This window comes from Polypterus senegalus, chromosome 1 (assembly GCF_016835505.1).
Source record: "Polypterus senegalus isolate Bchr_013 chromosome 1, ASM1683550v1, whole genome shotgun sequence".
Lineage (NCBI taxonomy): Eukaryota > Metazoa > Chordata > Cladistia > Polypteriformes > Polypteridae > Polypterus > Polypterus senegalus.
This window is the reverse complement of record NC_053154.1, coordinates 145,887,843-145,907,649: the sequence shown is the minus strand read 5'-3', so window position 1 is coordinate 145,907,649 and position 19,807 is coordinate 145,887,843. Positions and strand designations below refer to the sequence as shown.

Genomic DNA, 19,807 nt, shown 5'->3' with positions numbered 1-19,807 from the left:
CTGCTGTTGACATAGTTGCACCTGAAAAGACAGTTAAAAAATCTTCTAGCATTGTTATTCCATGGAAGACCCAAAGAGTGTCTGATTTAAAAGAACATGTCGTTGAGATGAGCGTAAATGGAGGAAAACTAAACTAACTATCCATTATGAGATATTGAAGGTTAAAATAACAGAATACAATAACTCTGTCCGTCTTGAGAGGCGCTGCTATTTCTCTAATATTATAAATAACAATGCTAGTAATCCCAGAGTCTTATTTTCTACAATTGATCGTCTGTTAAACCCAGGTAACACAAAGGAATGCCCCCAGAATACTTCCAGTGAAACCTGTGAGAACATTGCTGTATTTTTCAATCAAAAAATTAATGATATTAGAGATAACATAGTATATCTCCCCAACACTGCAGAACCTCCAAAGCCCTGGTACTCCATTATAAACAAATTAAATGCTTTCACCAGGATAGATTTACCTGAATTACATAGTATAATCTCTCAACTGAAACCCTCCACCTGAGTCCTTGACCCAATACCAACAAGGTTTTTCAAAGAAGTATCAGGCGTGCTAATTGACAATATTCTTGACATAGTAAATTCATCATTAGATACGGGGGTCTTCCCAGACTGTCTTAAGACTGCTGTAGTTAAACCCCTGCTCAAGAAAAATAATCTTGACCCTCTGCTTTTGAAAATTTTAGACCCATCTCTAACCTGCCCTTCTTAAGTAAAATTCTAGAGAAGGCAGTCATTATGCAGTTAAATGACCACCTCAATAAACATGCTATTCTTGATAAATTTCAGTCAGGTTTCAGAACAAATCACAGCACAGAAACTGCACTCGTTAAAGTAGTAAGTGACTTGCGGGTAAATGCAGACAGAGGCCATTTATCTGTTCTCATCCTCTTAGATCTGAGTGCCGTAATTTTCTCAAACTAAATAAAGAGAAAACTGAAATTTTAGTAATTGGCAATAACGGATTCAATGAGATTATCAGAAATAAACTTGATGCATTAGGATTAAAAGTTAAGACGGAAGTAAAAAACTTAGGGGTAACTGTTGACTGTAACCTGAATTTTAAATCACATATTCATCAGACCACTAGGACAGCATTTTTTCACATAAGAAACATAGCAAAAGTTAGACCTCTTATATCATTGAAAGATGCTGAGAAATTAATTCATGCTTTTGTTTTCAGTAGACAAGATTACTGTAATGCACTCCTCTCAGGACTACCTAAAAAAGACATAAATCACTTGCAACAAGTGCAGAATGCAGCTGCTAGAATCCTAACTACGAAAAGAAAATCCGAACACATTTCTCCAGTTTTGATGTCACTACACTGGTTACCTGTGTCATTCAGGATTGACTTTAAAATACAGCTTATGGTTTATAAAGCCTTAAATAATCTTGCTCCATCTTATATATCGGAATGTCTGACACCCTATAGTATATTCCAAATCATAACCTTAGATCCTCAAATGAGTGTCTCCTTAGAATTCCAAAAGCTAAACTTAAAAGAAGTGGTGAGGCAGCCTTCTGCTGTTATGCACCTAAAATCTGGAATAGCCTGCCAATAGGAATTCGCCAGGCTAATACAGTAGGGCACTTTAAAACACTGCTGAAAACACATTACTTTAACATGGCTTTCTCCTAACTTCACTTTAACTTAATACTGATACTCCGTATGTTCAATTCATCATAACTATTCATAGTGGCTCCAAAATCCGTACTGACCCCAACTCTCTCTTCTGTTTCTTTTTCCGGTTTCTTTGTGGTGGCGGCCTGTGCCACCACCACCTACTCAAAGCATCATGATGCTTCAAAATTGATGGACTGAAAGCCAGAAGTCTACGTGACCATCATCATCAAGTCCTTCCATGAGAACCCTAAATACAAAGAGGACTGTTTGATTTATCTTAGGTAGATTGCCCAGAGGGGACTGGGCAGTCTCTTGGTCTGAAATCCCTATAGATTTATTTTTTTTTCTCCAGCCTCTGGAGTTTTTTTTTTGTTTTTTCTGTCCACCCTGGCCATCGGACCTTACTTATTCTATGTTGATTAATGTTGACTTATTTTTATTTTTTATTGTGTCTTCTATTTTTCTATTCTTCATTTTGTAAAGCACTTTGAGCTACATTTTTTTGTATGAAAATGTGCTATATAAATAAATGTTCTATGACACATTTTCATAAGATAATGGACTGCATTCTGTATCTGACTTAAACTCTTAAACTCTTTGTCCACTTTCTCATCTCTTGACTTGCTCTGAGTATTCTCCAGTCAGTTAATTAATGAAGAAGTTCTTTGGGCTACCTTTTGGAGGTCTTTTAATTTGTTTTTTTTTTATTCTCTCCTTTTTTGGCACCCGTAAGCATAGCTATTGAAAATGGGTAACTTTAACTCACACTTAATGCAGACTTTTTATTTTTCTTTTTGTTACATGGAGATTATAGCCATCAGTGCAAGTGCATTTATTATATGCTATAAACATGAAACAGAAGCACAAATTCAGTGAGAAAGCAGTAAAGTTTCCTCCTTGTTAGTCATAATTAATGAAACCTGTTTTTGTTATCAACCTAGAAAACAGTAGTTGCAGGTTCAAAGAATTTCAGAAGTTAAATATACAAATTGTTGTTCCCCTGGGGCCTCATGCATAATGCCGTGTGTAGAATTCACACTAAAACATGGCGTACAGACAAAAGCGGAAATGTTTGTACGCACAAAAAATATCCAGATGCATACATCTGTGTGAACGCCAACTTCCACGTTCTTCCGCTCCATAAATCCCGGTCAGTGTGAAAATTAACGTGCACGCACCTGCTGCCACTCCTAAACTCCTCCCAGAATTATGCCTCTTTGAATATGCAAATCAATATAAATACCCCTTAAGCTCAGCGTTCTGTGAAAAGACAATGGCAAAAGCACAGGGAAAATAGAAGAATTTCAGCGAATACCAAGTGGAAGGAAAAATGTACTATTTGTTGGTTTAAACAGAGGTATAAACAACAAAAGGAAGTTGATTGAGTGACATAGAGTGTCAGAGAAACTCGAAAGTTCAAGTTCACAAAGTCGCACAGTACCCGAAATAAAAAAGAAGTTGTCAGATATCAAAGTCGCCGTGAAAAGGGGAGTCGTAGCCCACTTATTAGGGTACAGAGAAGAGAAAATAAAACAGGCACACAGTGGCAAAAAAGCACAGAACTTTAATCTTGAAATTTCCATTTTAATCACGTAGTTTTTTTTGTCATTAAAGTAGAACATTATAAACATCATCTTAAAATCTTTAATTTACTAGTTTCTCAAATACCATCGTAACTAAAGTAGCATGTTAAATGCTTCATTTTGTATTTGTTTTTCTATGTGCTCAATGTGTGTGAATCACTACGTGATTCTTAAACGGGCTTTCTCTTCCTTCCGACAAGACACAGAATCCATTGCATTCATGATATTAGAGGCCTCTGAATAATTTAAATACTGTGATGTATACTTGATATCATTTTCATGATCATAGGAATTAAAGCATGTTATTAAACATGGGAACACGGTGGCACAGTGATATTGACGAGCTGGCGCCTCGTCCAGAGATTGTTCCTGCCTCCTGCAAGATGCTTGCTGCGCCATGCACAACTTTCGATGAAATAATTTATTGCAGCAGTACTGTCTCTTTCAAACGTACTAACCTCCAGTTCCTGTCTTTCCTTTTCTTTCTCCAAGTAATCAATCTCCACACAATCAGCTCTGTAATAGACATTATGCCATCTGTAAGCTTAGAACTCTGATTCTTCAAAACTTTTAAGGAACATTGAAATATCTTCATAGTACATGTTTAATTCTATCCATCTATCCATCCAGTGTCACGCCAGTTGCAGCAAGAATACAGCGCGAGGCAGGAACAATCCCTGAACAGGGCGCCAGCTCCTTGCTAGCGCTGCGACACTGTGTCCTCACATGTTTAATTATTAACAATATAGATTATTTAAATAATGTTAAAATTTTATCTGTATAATGTAATAAAGATATTTTGCTGCATTTTATCTTGAAAATGACATCGTCATCGCACTTTATACTGTAAAATGGCCCAGGTTGTGCAATATTATAACTGTATCGCAAGTTTACAGTGAGGTAATTGTACTTATAAGTACAAACAGTTCTACAAGGAGCACTTGATGGACTGATTGAGTGCGTTTATAGTTTGTGGGATGAAACTATTTCTGAATCGCGATGTCCCTACAGGAAAGGCTCTGAAGCGTTTGCCGTATTGGAGCACTTGAATAGACAGCATGGCTGAGGCAGCATGTGCTTGATGCTATATACTGATAATTCTCTTTCCGATCAGCTGCTGTAGAGCTGTAATTCCACACTCAGATACAGTGATATAAATACTCCAAGTGGTGCAGTGAGAGTATTATGGAAAAAAATGATCTGCTTTGGCAACCCCTAACGGGAGCAGCTAAAAGAAGTAGAAGAGTGTGCAATGAGAGTAACATCGCTAAAGCAGCTATGGTATTTGAAATAGTTTGGCCATTCTGTAGACCATTATATTGTTACATGTTAATTACAATCAGATGTCTTCAACTAATAAACAATATGCGGTTATTTTCAGTGTATTTGATAAAGCTGCTTCAGGGATGTGGATCTAAAAAGAAAGGGAAACCACCCTAAAACAAAAGCAATACTTTGACTGTGGGTGCCGCCAGTTTGCAAAACCAAGCGGAGAACTTGCATACACCAAGCATTTAGCTGGGGTAAAAGTGTGTGTGGCTTTACACAAAGTTTAGGTTTTATACATTGTGATTTGAGCTTGGAAACAGGAGTATGCAACATTTCTGTGTGTGCACATCGTTTATACATGAGGCCCCTGGTGCTTGTTCTACTTTTAGCATTTTCACTATTTTTACAAGATTTGCGAGAAGTATAAGTCCTTCATAAGGCTGTCATTTTTGGATTATTTAACATATTTCTTTAAATACGTGTTGTAAAATAGTTTTTAATAATATGGTAATAGTATAAGTTATTTTATATAAAATATTAACTTTTGCTTTAGAAAAACCCAGATAATTCACAGAAATAATGCAACTTACTTTTCATTCTAAATTCGATCATTTTTCTGTGAGTGAGTTGAACCAGTTCAGCATGGTCAGATTGCACATATAACCAGCACAGTCCATCTCATTTTAGCAACACATCATGAAAATTATATCAGGTATTTATCTCAGCATTCTAAATGTTCAGGGAGCAGGAATATCATGAAGTTAATGTATCATGTGTGGCGAGCGCTGCCTGCGCCTCCTCTTAGTGCAAAAGGAAGTTAGTTTAGGAAGCATGTTGCGATTAACATGGCTCGGGGAACACTTAAAACGAAGCATTTAATGTGCTACATAATTTATGACGGGGTTTGAGAAAATGTAGTAAATTACACAGTATTGAAAAAAAAAATAAAACAAGTACAACTTGGCTTGCAGTATTATCCAGTAGTACAGAAACAGTATTCACATATTTGAACATAATGGTACACATCCGACCTTTTAAAACCAAAGTATCTCCAGACAACTGACATGGCTCCTTTTTTCGGCAAAAGTTCTTCTGTGTCATCATGTTCAGCTTTATCGTCTGCTACAGCTTCAGTTTCAGAATGTTCTCTGTCCATTTTCTCCACTCAATACCTCCACTAACGCATGTACTCTGTTGCATGCCTGTTTAGCGGTGCAGCAGTGAAAAAGGTCCCCCCTTAAACAGTTTCCCGCTGCGCCACGTTCCAAACATTGTTTAGGCTATTTAAACCAGTGTTGCGGTATAAGAAAAATCCATATCATAACAAAAATAAAAAACGTTTTTTGGTATGAACCGGTATACCGCCCAGCACTACTATACATTAGCAAATTTCTACCACCTTAGCCTCTGAAGTCATCTCTTTGGTAAGTGCACACCTACTGACAGAAACTCTGTGGTCTATGTTAGGCTTCTCAACACTTAGTGTGCTGGAAAGCAATGCAAGTGGCATAGTGGCATATTAAAGCTTTTTCTGATCCCTCTTGTTAATTATATTGAATGTTATTATCATTTTTGTTTCTGCCATTTGCTTTTGTTATTTCAGCATTGCTCTTTTGTGTATTTGTTTATTCATGGGCCTCACCATTTTGTGTTTCTGGACATCATGGGCACAGCCCTGGACACTGCCAAATCATTTTACTGCAGTGTGATTTCGAGGCAAGTGATTCATATATTTTGTGACCCATGACATCATAGTAGCTACAATATATGAGACAGACACTCACAGTAAGCAAGAGTCTAAAGTTAATGGCCTCTGATGCTGACATCTCACGTCAGACAGCTTTAAAAATTTACAGGAAAATCAGCTCAGAGTTTAAATTCGTATTATTGTAAATTGGTTTTGGTAAACCCCGTGACCCTGTAGTTAGGATATAGCGGTTGGATAATGGATAGATGGATGGTTTTGGTAAAAGATTGTGCAAATTCTTTAAGACTAGGGATGAGAATACTGTACATGTCTGAGGACAACTCGTTAAACATTTGTAGTGAATAATCACAAAATCTGGTGCTTAGATGGCTACAGCAACATGATTTCTTCCCAAAACCTGCCCACAATTTCCACCTCTCTGTACACTCTCTGTACATTTGGGGCTGCAGTGTCCCCTTTCTTCTCATGTATTAGAAATGCATGAAAACAGGTGGACCAAAAGAAACAGAACAACAGTTGACATCGAACGATAATAAAGATCTAAAATTGCTATTATAAATCCAAGAGCTCAGTAGCACAAGGTTTGGATAATTTATATCTTGATTTTATTTTTACTGTTGAATCACTACATAGCATAATAAGTGCAAATAGTGTGTAAAGAATATTGCGGTCTATATTTATATAATATATAGTACCACTTCTTCATATGCTGGTTTGTTGAGTTGCATCACCACTGCCAGGGTTTGTTTTTCCCACTGTAAGACCCCGCTACACCCTGTCCCACTGTGTGTGTGAGTATCTGATATAGAATGGTTGAAGTCATAATTATTTCTAGTCATCTGTGATGGCAGAGACCAAAACGCATGTACTGAACACTTCCTTTGTATAACAGATAGTTAACACTAAAGATTTCCCAGGCTTAATTTATTAAAAAAATGTCATTGCGCCTTTGTGGAACATTGTCACACTGTATCATTCTGTAGCCCCCAACAAAATCTACTAAATGACACACCAAATAGCATTTATAAAGTGCACAAGGTTAATCGTTTCAACTTGAATATTTTTCTGCATCTCTACAGTAAAAGAGCCCAGGTTATTACCAGAGGAAAAAGTGACAGCACTAATAAATCTGCCATGCCTGCTGAACTGTGCCAAAATAAATGGAAAGTAATATTGCACTACCCCTGTCCCTCCCTCGGCAAATCTTAATGCATTTTAAACAATAAGGCATAATTAATGTAATGTGAAATTGACTTGCCAGTTTTGGCAACTTGAAGTTTTGCCCTACCCCCTCCTGCCCTAACATGTGCATTGCATATGGTGTCAGTTCTCAGTGGTAGCATAACTGAACAAATCCAGATAGACTATTCAAAATCTTACAAGTCCAATAATAAAAGAGGTTTATTTAAATATTAACACAATTCTGCCTACAAGCATTCCTTGCTATGCTGGGCTTTTCAAGTGTTCATTCATAATATGTAAGGTCATAAAGGGATTTATGTGGCAGTACATAAAATAAAGATAAAATGTTACAGAAGTGAAGAATAAGACATAAAAATAATAGAAAAACAGATGAGAATATGGAAAACTGTTTTAAGATGAAAAATATAAAATCCTTTCTTGTGTACAAGGAATGATTACCACATGCATTTTTATGCAGCCCATGAAAATAAGAATTAATATGCTGTGAAAGGATTTCATTCACTACTCTGACCTTTATGTAAATTCTCCTTTTTTCAGGCCACGGTGTTTAATTTATCAATGTTCTCTATCAGTAGCCAAATATTTCTTGTCCCTCCAGAGAAAGCCTGCACTACTGCTAATGCTGGCAGCATGTCTAGTTTGGGGACTGATGGCTGCGCACTTAAAATCATCGGGTTATAGCTTTAAATCATCTCTGCCAGCTCATTGAGTGAGTCTGATCAAGTCACTAGCTCACCTGCCTTCTATTGCATGCATATGGATTTCTAATAGCTAGACAGATCTTAAGCAGAGGCATAGATGCAAATTAAGAAAGGTGGAATTAGCTTGTTTAGGAGTGCTGGGGGTAAAGATCTTTAAAATACCCTGAGAAGAAAATTATGATGTCACCTGTGTCTCCTTTATCATCTTTTACCCTTGCTTCTCCCAAAGATTATACTGTTGCAATATCTATTATAGATAGAGATGTATAGTTAGCCTATACAAATTTGCAGATCTACAGTATATATTATATAGCCCCTTCCAAAGCAATCAGTTGCACAGAAGCCTAAGAAGGTTTGTGATGGCCAATGCAACATGTGTCAGCTGGAGCTTTTACTTTTCACCAGGGTGTGTTCTTTCCCTTAGTAGCAAGCTAATTCCATAAGTTTTAATAATATTTAATGTTTGGAATACTGTGAGGTTAAGCTAGTGAATGCCCAGATTCCTTTGCAGAACTTTGGTAAACAGGTCATAATTCTTGATCTTGAAGGAATGTTACCTGCATTTGCCATCCCTGGTCAGTAGCCAGTCTGACATTGTGATGGATCGGATTTATAATTTTAGGTGCATACCCAGATATCTGGAGTAAGAGAAGGATCCACATATTTGCTGGTATTAAGTCAAGAGGTGGTTACTTGAACATGTGCCAATATCAATGGCAAGTAACTAAGTTATGTAAATGAATCATTTTCTTCTTCCTTTTCGGTTGCATCCGTTACAGGTTGCCACAGCAGATCATCTTCTTCCATATCTTTCTGTCCTCTGTATCTTGTTCCGTCACACCCATCACCTGTATGTCCTCTCTCACCACATCCATAAACCTTCACTTAGGCCTTCCTCTTTTCCTCTTCCCTGGCAGCTCTATCCTTAGCATCCTTCTCCCAATATACTCAGCATCTCTCTTCTGCACATATCCAAACTAACGCAATCTTGCCTCTCTGACTTTGTCTCCCAGGTCCTCCCTGCGTGGAGTTTGCATGTTCTTTCCAGAATTTGCTAGATTAAATAAAGAAGGAATGGCTGGTTAATGCCCCGTCCTCAACTTCTTTCCGGCTTTTGTTAAATGCTGTCTGAATTGGAGCTGGCACCTTATAAATATACAGGCTAGAAAAGGGCTGGATGGAAGATTGATTGTTTTGTAAGCTATTCACTATGAAAGATCAAGCATTAAGTAAATATAATTTGTAAATATTGAAACTTATACCTTGACTGTAATGCCACAAAAAGAATTAAAAGTATCGCCAAATGGAAAGCTTACCTACTTTAAATCAGACTGACAGACTTAGGGCCTTGTATTAACACAATTAAATGGCCCATCACCAAAACAAAATACGCCATGAAATAAACTCTCACCAAGTTATTTGAAGTCTCTGTCAATTTTTTTTTCTTTAAGTTTTCAGCTTTTGACACCATACTGAGCATCGTCCCAGAGTGTCAGATTGTTCTTATGGCAGCAGCAGGTTGCTAGAGTGTTCTTTCATCAACTTGAGGAGAAAATTATGTCTTATTTCTCTGTCGAAGCTCCAGCTGTGCTATGGCAATCTTGTAAAGCTGTCTTCTGGAGAACATATAGCTCTTTATCGCAGACTTGTCTTTTTCTTTGCCAGTGTAGCCATTCTTTGAAAAGTGGCTTAAGTCTGAATTACTTTCAAAACTACATTGTGACGATGATCAGCAGGAGGTTCCACTATGTGACACAGGTCATGGACAGTTGGGGGGACACCCTAATGAACACTTGACATTCCTAAGCTTAGTTAGTTGTGATTATTATTATTATTATTATTATTATTATTATTATTATTATTATTATTATTATTATTACTGCAATGGACAGTTGCTGCACAGGGTTATATAGTGAGTTACAGACAGAAACTGACCCTGGAGCCTTATGGCTTAAAAATTATTGTCCTAGCCACCACTAAACCCTGCTACCTGTCTGTTATTGATATTTTAATTCTCAATCTTTTCTTTCACTCACTCCCTTTCATCATCCATTTCTTGGACTTCACTCTTACTCTTCTCTATTGTGGTGCAAATCTCACTAACTTCACCCTCAGATCCTCATTGTACTCTGAAATTTCCCTCAGCCTCTTGTTTCATTTGTACATCATCCATCTCATTAATTTTGATATTAAGGAGAGCTCTTTCGTCTTTATTAATACCAGTACACTCACACGTTGGTCTGTGACATCACTTTTCTTTATACATTTGACATTCATATTGCCCCAGTCATAGCTGGGAAACCCTTCTTTGGAGCACAATCTGATCTTTGAGCGTCTTTGTGCACAAGCTTTACATCAGCCACAGATGACTTGTGAGCTTCTCATTCAGGTGCCGATTGTATAATCATTACATTTTTTGTACTGTTTTGATTCTGAACATTTCAGTCTGAATCTTTCGTCAGGTCCTCCTCTATGTCGAAAAAACTAACTCAAGCATCACTATTGTCCTAATTTAGCAATTCCAAATATTTCAGAATTTTTACTCTTGACATGCTAGGTACCTCTGAATCATCTGTCTTCTCACTACGCTTATATAAGCCTTATGCCATAACTGTCAACTTTTTAAAAATGTTATTGATTCTGATGAAATAAAAACAACATTCGCTTTCCAAAAAGGTGCAACATGTTGTAAATCTGATGTTATACAGCTTAGTGGGGTCATTGTAACATCTAACAAAGCCTGCCTATATCTTTTTTTAAGCTCCTTCATTAGAACAAAATTATTTAAGACTGAGGGTACTGAGGGTCCTTGATCCTCACAAAATGTGGTGTTTTGGACAGATAGTCCATTATCCACATCAAAGGGTTATCCACCTGCATATCTCTGAGCTTACCCCATAAGAGAACTGGCTAAATGGTAGAGAAAGCATTGGAGAAATCAAAACACATCATCCTCACAATGCTACCAGCTTTGTCTTAGGGAGCAGATTGATATTTGCTTCTTCCACTTTCATCTTTATCTGATAGACAAACTGAACGTTAAGGCCACTGCTCTGTGAAGAAGAACTCTGGTGTAGTGATGACCAAAGACACAGCAATAAAAAAGTACAGTATTGCCTACACTACATAATGGGTCTAGAAGATGTAATTAAATTCATGTTTAAATAAAAAAGAAAAATATCTTTGTCAGATTTAGATAGAAAGAAAGAAAGAAAGAAAGAAAGAAAGAAAGAAAGAAAGAAAGAAAGAAAGAAAGAAAGAAAGAGAAATTTGTCCCCAGGGGGAAATTCGGATTTTTACAGAAGTTCTTTCAACAAATAAATACATAAATAGGAAGATAAATAAGTAAATAAATAAATACATACATACACACATTTCTGTCTGGACACACACCAGAATGACTATAAATTAAGAAAATTTAAAAGAAACAAAAGTTCTTTCTTGACAGTATCAGTCACAGTGAGGTATTATGCAGACATATTGCTGTTGGTATAAAAGAGTTGCAGTAGCATTTCGTGTCACACTTCTATCAAATAATATGTTGGCTGAAAGCTCTCAGTTCTAGTGTGTCAGAGAGAGGATGTGCAGCATGGTTCAAACAGTTTTGTTTTAATTCTCTTCTTTGCTACTACTTCCAGGGGGTCCAGACTACATCCTATAACTGAGCTTGCCCTTTTAATTAGCTTGTTAATTCGGTAGGCATCTCTTTCAGTGATGTTACCAGCCCAGCACACCTCAGCGTAGAAAATCGTACTGAACATCACAGAGTTGTAGAAGATGAGAAGAATGTCACATCCCACATTAAAGGAACGCAGTTGAATAAGGAAGAAGAGCCTGCTCTGCCCTTTCTTATATAGTTCCGCTGTGTTCCGGGACCAGTCCAACCTGTCAGTAATGTGGACCCCCAAGTACTTGTACTGTGTAAAACCACTACCATTAAATTTGAAATGGGATTGATAATGGGATTAGGAATTACATTTGTTCAAAGGCAATAAAATTCTCGCTCTATTGACTTAAAAGTCACCTACCATAAAACCATGGCCACAATATTTTGTCAAATGCCCTTCTCAGTGAGAATTTAATATAAAGCCTCTCAAAGTCAAAATGCTAAAGGTTTACAATTTGGTGTAAATGGAATGTACAGTGAAAATTCATGTGCTTCAGCAGCGCTGAGACTGATGTTTATAGCATGCACATTTGGCACTAATCTAAAAGGAATAAAAAAAGGTGCACTTGATCAAATACTTGCTTTAGTGTTTTGTATTTTTAAATTTTTGGTGCAGCTGTAAAGATGCTCTTGAGATTCTGTGAAAGATTTCCAGTCTCTGCTTATTTTAGGATAATGTAGGTTGATGTTTCATTCTGCTGTGAAGTTGCAAAGTATTAAGAAATTAGAGCAATGCTGCGAGAAAATCAGGAGCTTGCATAGGATTTGGTTGCATATTGTGACCACATTCATATTGATTACTATAGAAATTGAAATGGGAAATAACCTTGGCACACATTTGGTTATTTAAAAAGTTTCTGAATAAGGGCAAATAAACTACAACAAAAAGGTAATAGTAATGAATCTCTCATCCGCAAATCTAGGTTGCATGTCTCATACTCTAATCCCTCAGTTAAGTAGTTCTACTAAATCAGTCACATTCACTTAGAGTTCATTTAGACATGACTTGCTGGTAAAACGTAGATTAAGAAATTAAAATAAAGTTTAAGGAACATTGCAAGTGAACTATCATTTCTTGCTTTTTATATTACAGGTCCTCTGCAGCAAAAGTCTGCTGGAGTCTACAGAGTACTGGCTACGGAATGAGAAAGATCTTTGCAGGATTGGATTCACTGAAGACAAAACTGATTGCAGCAGCTGTACTGCGGTAGGGATTGACTCTTTCCTTTTCTTTTGTTTCTGTTATGCGTTTGTTATTGCTCTGTTCTTTTATTATATTGTGCAATTTAACAATCTGAGGTTTGCTCTGTTTCTGAATCAGTAGAGTACATCATACGGTAGATTTCTGCTTTTCAGCACTGTACAACTCCATTTTCATTAAGCCTTCAGTTTTTTATTTGTCTCTTGGTTGAAATACTTGTATTACATCATATTAAAATACACGGTATGTGAGTGTTTCATAATATTAACAAAGTTTCCAGATATAGGGCAATACAGATAATGGAAATATTGCAAAATAGATTTGAGACTAACAAGCATTAAATTTACATAATGTAGTTAAGTTGAGATAAAATAAGAATTACATGTTGTGTGGTTGGGAGCATACGCTAATAGTGCATTGCTGCACCCACCCCAGAACAAACAGTGGGTGATATGTGCACATACAGTTAGGTCCATAAATATTTCGACAGAGACAACTTTTTTCTAATTTTGGTTCTGTACATTACCACAATGAATTTTAAATGAAACAACTCAGATGCAGTTGAAATACATACTTTCAGCTTTAATTCAGTGGGTTGAACAAAAAGATTGCATAAAAATGTGAGGCAACTAAAGCATTTTTTTAATACAATCCCTTCATTTCAGGGGCTCAGAAGTATTTGGACAAATTAAATAACTGGAAATAAAATGTTCATTTCTAATACTTGGTTGAAAACCCTTTGCTGGCAATGACAGCCTGAAGTCTTGAACTCATGGACATCACCAGATGCTGGGTTTCCTCCTTTTTAATGCTCTGCCAGGCCTTTACTGCAGCGTCTTTCAGTTGCTGTTTGTTTGTGGGCCTTTCTGTTCGAAATTTAGTCTTCAACAATTTAAATGCATGCTCAATTGGGTTAAGATCAGGTGACTGACTTGGCCATTCAAGAATTTTCCACTTCTTTGGTTTAATAAACTCCTGGGTTGCTTTGGCTGTATGTTTTGGGTCATTGTCCATCTGTATCATGAAACGCCGCCCAATCAATTTGACTGCATTTAGCTGGATTTGAGCAGACAGTATGTCTCTGAACACCTCAGAATTCATTTGGCTGCTTCTGTCCTGTGTCACATCATCAGTAAACACTAGTGTCCCAGTGCCACTGGCAGCCATGCACACTCAAGCCATCACACTGCCTCCACCGTGTTTTACAGGTGATGTAGTATGCTTTGGATAATGAGCTGTTCCACACCTTCTCCATACTTTTTTCTTGCCATCATTCTGGTAGAGGTTGATCTTGGTTTCATCTGTCCAAAGAATGTTTTTCCAGAACTGTGCTGGCTTTTTAGATGTTCTTTAGCAAAGTCCAATCTAGCCTTTCTATTCTTGAGGCTTATGAGTGGCTTGCACCTTGCAGTGCACCCTGTGTATTTACTTTCATGCAGTCTTCTCTTTATGGTAGACTTAGATATCGATACGCCTACCCCCTGGAGAGTGTTGTTCACTTGGTTGGCTATTGTGAAGGGGTTTCTCTTCACCATGGAAATGATTCTGTGATCATCCACCACTGTTGTCTTCGTGGATGTCCAGGTCTTTTTGCGTTGCTGAGTTCACCAGTGCTTGCTTTCTTTCTCAGGATGTACCAAACTGTATATTTTGCCACTCGTGATATTGTAGCAATTTCTCGGATGGGTTTTTTCTGTTTTCACAGCTTAAGGATGGCTTCTTTGACCTGCATGGAGGGCTCCTTTGACCGCATGTTGTCTGTTCACAGCAAAATCTTCCACATGCAAGCACCACACCTCAAATCAACTCCAGGCCTTTTATCTGCTTAATTGATAATGACATAACGACGGACTTGCCCACACCTGCCCATGAAATAGCCTTTGAGTCAGTTGTCCAATTACTTTTGAGCCCCTGAAATGAAGGGATTGTGTTAAAAATGCTTTAGTTGCCTCACATTTTTATGCAATCGTTTTGTTCAACCCACTGAATTAAAGCTGAAAGTCTGCACTTCAACTGCATCTGTGTTGTTTCATTTAAAATTCATTGTGGTAATGTACAGAACCAAAATTAGAAAAAAGTTGTCTCTCCAAATATTTATGGACCTAACTGTATATGTATATTTACTGTATATATAGTACATATTGTATATATGTGTATGCATGGAGTATATAACCTGTATATAGTGTTGAACAGATAGCAAACTAGGTCTAAATTTTAATTCATTTGCTGTATATTATAAATATGACAGATTCTGTTTTGCACTTGCCTTCAGTAGAGCAAGCAAATATGTAATACATACAGTATAACTGATTCCACAGGATGCATTTCTCAGCTAAACCATTCAATGCAGTAGTTAGTAAAATGTACCTTGTAAAATGTATTCAACAATCCTTCAGTATTTAATGATTCTGTCAGGCATGAACCAGAAGTGGAACACTGGCTCATACTGTATGCTATAGCTCCAGTCTCCATTTTTTGGCAGGTGATTAGGGTCCAGATTTCCTGTCTGTCTTGAAGCATTTTGTGTGAAGTTTGTATATCCTTCTGTAGATGTTGCCAACCTACACTTAGACTGACCTATAGTTAGTATTCCAGAATTCCCCATTCGTGCTGCAGCACAAATAAGTAAGGACATGGCTGGCTATGGATTGTTATTGAAGGATTATACTATGGAGTGGTAATTACCTTTATCTGGTGCAGAAAAAATACATGCAGATCTCCCTTTGAAAGACTGTATGATGGGTAACAGGATATCCTCAATATGAAAATAAGGCCAATCAATTAACAGCACAAACTTCAGCCGTCAACCTTTCTGAAGGAGCCTGGTCAGTTATAATAGGAAGTTGGAGATTAAATCAGACACAGTCATTGCTCTGGAGATGTAAGCCAACTGGTCAAACACCCCCTTCAGGGCATTTTGCAGTATTATATGAATTTGTTCTGAGGTAGTCCAGAAAAAACACCTGTATATTTTCTTCTTAGGATTCCAAGAATTTCAGAATCTCTGGTACCTTCCCACATCCAGAAGTAGAAGCAGTAGAATAACAGCATTAGAACTAGGAAGTACAACCACATAACACTTGTTATTTCATTCATACCATGAATACCAGCAACATTTGAGGCAGAAAATCTTTCTACTTACATATGACTGTTAAGTTGCTTAGGTCCTGCTTAGTTATCTGAACTTATCATTACATACAAATTGTAGTGTGCATTGCATTCTCAAGATGCTAATCTACTGATGATTCCAAGAATAAATAAAACAGTGGGAGGTGGATCTTTTAGCTACTGGGTCCAAGGTTTCAAGTATTGAGATCTGCATTAATCAGTCCTGGACATTTACTTTTTACTTTATATAAATGATTTTATTCTAATGAAGAAGTTATCTTTATACATGGATGGTGGAAAATTAGGCCAGATATTCTAGGGGCTGCTAGATCAGTATATATATATATATTTACAAATTCATCTGAGGGGTGGATGACATGGTCACCCTTGACTGTATGGCTTGTCCTCCCATATCACCAAAGTTATGCAGTTTGACCTGCATTTGATGGTGGATGTCTGTGTAAATGGTCTCTGCAATGCACTGGTGTACTGTCTAAAATTATGAGCTGCCTAGTGTCCAGTGTCCCTGGAACAGGCTCCAGTGACATTAAATTGGGCTGTGACCATGACAATGGTATGGCATATGAAGCGGAAAAAGTATACTTGATAAAAAAAAAGTCCTCGTACATTTCTCACTGTCTACACTGTTCACTGTGTATAAAAGAGACTAAAAAGGCTCATAGGATTGTGGGTTAAAGAACTTAAAGTGTGGACATCAAGTGAAGAAAACTAATGCTTAAACTATATGTGTACGTCTGAGACTACAACTGGAATATTGCATCTAGTTTTTGACTCCATATTATAAATGGCACCAAAGAAAAACTTGTAGACTAATTTCTGGAGTGAGAAGACTGCAGAAGGTGGATGTGTTTGATTAAAGAAAAGGAAATTAGGAGGAGACATGGCAGAAGTAAATGCCAGAAAATTGTTTTCGTCCAGTAGATGCATGAATTGTTGTACCTGGGAGTGTAATAGGTAATTATAGTGCCTTAGTAACTTTCAGATATTAACATTATTTGGATAATAGTAAAGGTCAAGCTATATTCTCTTTTTATAACAAAGGGTGCCACAAGGGATCGCTTCTGGCTTACATGATACAGGTGGTAGCTGGGAAACATGGACAGAGTGCAGGCCTGTGGAGAAGTCGGTTCATAGAAGCAGGACCATTTTTAAGTTTGGATGACACAAGGGGAACTTTGACACCTTAACTAATGCACTTATAACTTATGATCACTGCATGATGCCTATGAAATGGTCTATGTGAATAGCTGTGGTACTGTAATTGACCTGGAAAACTACAAGTAAGGTAAATGAAAAGCACACCACACTCCAGAGTGTTGGCTGATCACTGAAATACAGGTTAGGGCAGGAAAATGTATACCCAGAAAGAAACCCTTACAAACACAAATAGAAACATTGAGTGCTGCTCTGTCTATTTTATTGGCACAATGGTTTGTGCTGGGTCCTCAAAGCTCCAGATTCCTTGGCGTTGTGAATGTCAGTCTGTACTTTGCACATTCTTCCTTTGTCCTACTGAGTATTATACAGTTAAACTGGTTTTCCTGCCACATTTCAAGCACATGTCTGTCAGGTTAACTGGTGAGCAAAGTTTAGGTGTCTGTGTCTGAGTGTGTCCTGTGATGGACTGATGCCCACCTCAGGATTGTTGCTGTCCTGCCCCTGATGCTATTAGAATTGCCATTGAACCCTGAATTCTACTGAGTAGGTTTTATGGACAGATGAAACTGAATATTTTCTAACTACAGTCATTACGCAACACTTAAAATACATTTCTCCAGAATGGCAGTCTCGTCTACACATGGCTAAATGCCACAACCACTAAACATGACAGTTTAACTGATTTTATCTATCCGCTGTAACTTAGCATCACTGAACAAGTCAAGGATTCTGGCACTGACTGATTAAATAGTCCCATATTTCTGCCATAGTGAAAGGGGATCAAAGTTTGTGTCTTGTAAAGATGTAGCAGATGACAATTGTCAGAGCAATTTAATGATGACAAGCTAATGGTTAAGCAGCTTCATTTTAATATCTAATTATCTCATCCCTGTAGAACCTATAATTAGAAAAGCTTGGATACAGGATGTAGGAATAGTAAAAACTCACATTATGATGCAGCAAGTGCAGTTCCAGATATTATTATTCAGAAAATACAAACGGTAAGCTTGTTAATTATATTCTATAGCTATAAAACATGGCTGCCGTTGATGCATGTTCTGATCCCCACCAGTTAGTAAGGTGAGTTTTAAATTGAATGAATGATTTACATTTGTAGTTCAGAATTGATTTTAATGTCTATATTGCCATGTGCTTATAAGTTGATTATACTGTATGAAAAATCAAATCCCATTTTAATGTGAGATGGAGGAATATTGAAATGACCAAAAGTGTTTGTTCTAGCTTATGTTCTCATCAGAAGAAAGAGTTAAATGGGAGCATTCATCCACCCATGTTTTATGCTAATATTTTGCTTGTGAGGGCTGCAGGGAGCCAGCTTCATGCCTTGTGTACATCCTCACTCCTGGCCTGACCTTCATTTCCAGAGTGTTGACAACTGGGCCTTCACCTAAGACCCATCTGAGCTTACATCATTGTAACAATATTTAAGCCACCTCTTTCCACTGTTGCAATACCCTGTATTCATGAATCTAGCATCTAGGGTTGAAATCATGCACCCTGTGGTTATCTGTACTGATTTAGTATGTTCTCCTCATGATTTTCCTGTACATATTCCAAATTTTCCTCTCACATTTCCAAAGAAATACATAAAAGGTCAACTGACAATTCTAAGCTGACCCTAGTGTGAGAGAGTGTTTGACTGTATAAGTGTGTAATGGACTATTTGTTTCTCTGCCTAGCACATCCTCTGACCCAGTATTTGGATTTTATATGTGTCTGAAGATATATATGGTATATTTATGTATTTTCTCGTTTTCTAAACCATATAGGTGTTTAATTTGTTTGAAATATTTTTGTACTGCTAAAGTACTGCTACAAGACATATTGAACCAATTCTGTTCCTATGGGGAGAAAAATGTAATGGGACAATGCCTACAGTGACTGCCTAAAGATAAGAAAGATAATTGTATGGCTATTGTTCTCTTAGCGGTTTTTTGTTTTGTTTTTTGCTTTGTCCTTTACCCCACCATAACCTATCTTCTGTGTAGGGAGGAGCGAAAGTTTTGGATTTGTCAAAAATTTAAATCTCCAGTTTTCGATGGACCTTGACGTTTTAGATCCCCTGATAACGAAAACTTGATGATGTGTGTGTGTCTTTCTGTGTGTCATAGTTTCTTGAGGATGGTCTAGAGCTAAAATGGCTGGACGGAAAAATACCAAACTTGAAACTTAAGCCTGTTATGAGATGATGATGTGCTGATTAGTTGTTGAGCCAAATTGTACAAGAGAAAAAGGCACTCTAGAGGAACCCTCAAATACCATAATTCTGCAATTAATTATGACTTCTTCTCATCAATTGCTATTGCAATGACCTATTTTATGATCAGAAAGATCAGTATCAGAGCAGTAAATAATTACTGAAATAGAATAGTTGAGACAAAGCTTACTGTACTGACACTGAATACAATGATTTTTTTATTTTAATAAATTTGAATTTTTTTATTCAGGGCAGATGTTTGAAAATGATTTCATTTTATTGCTCAAACCACTAACTGGTTATATGATGTGTATGTTAGACATGTCTGACATCT

The 19,807-nt window shown here is 37.1% G+C and overlaps 1 protein-coding gene across 5 annotated transcripts in view; it reads left to right on the top strand.

Annotated features, from left to right (window-relative positions):
- LOC120533188 (SPHK1 interactor, AKAP domain containing) overlaps nt 1–19,807 on the top strand; it is a 483,572-nt gene that overhangs the window by 316,105 nt on the left and 147,660 nt on the right. For all 5 annotated transcript variants that reach the window (XM_039759957.1, XM_039759966.1, XM_039759940.1 and 2 more), the window contains one exon: nt 12,861–12,974. In XM_039759957.1, coding sequence (XP_039615891.1) covers nt 12,861–12,974 — 114 coding nt within the window. The remainder of the gene's footprint in view (nt 1–12,860; nt 12,975–19,807) is intronic.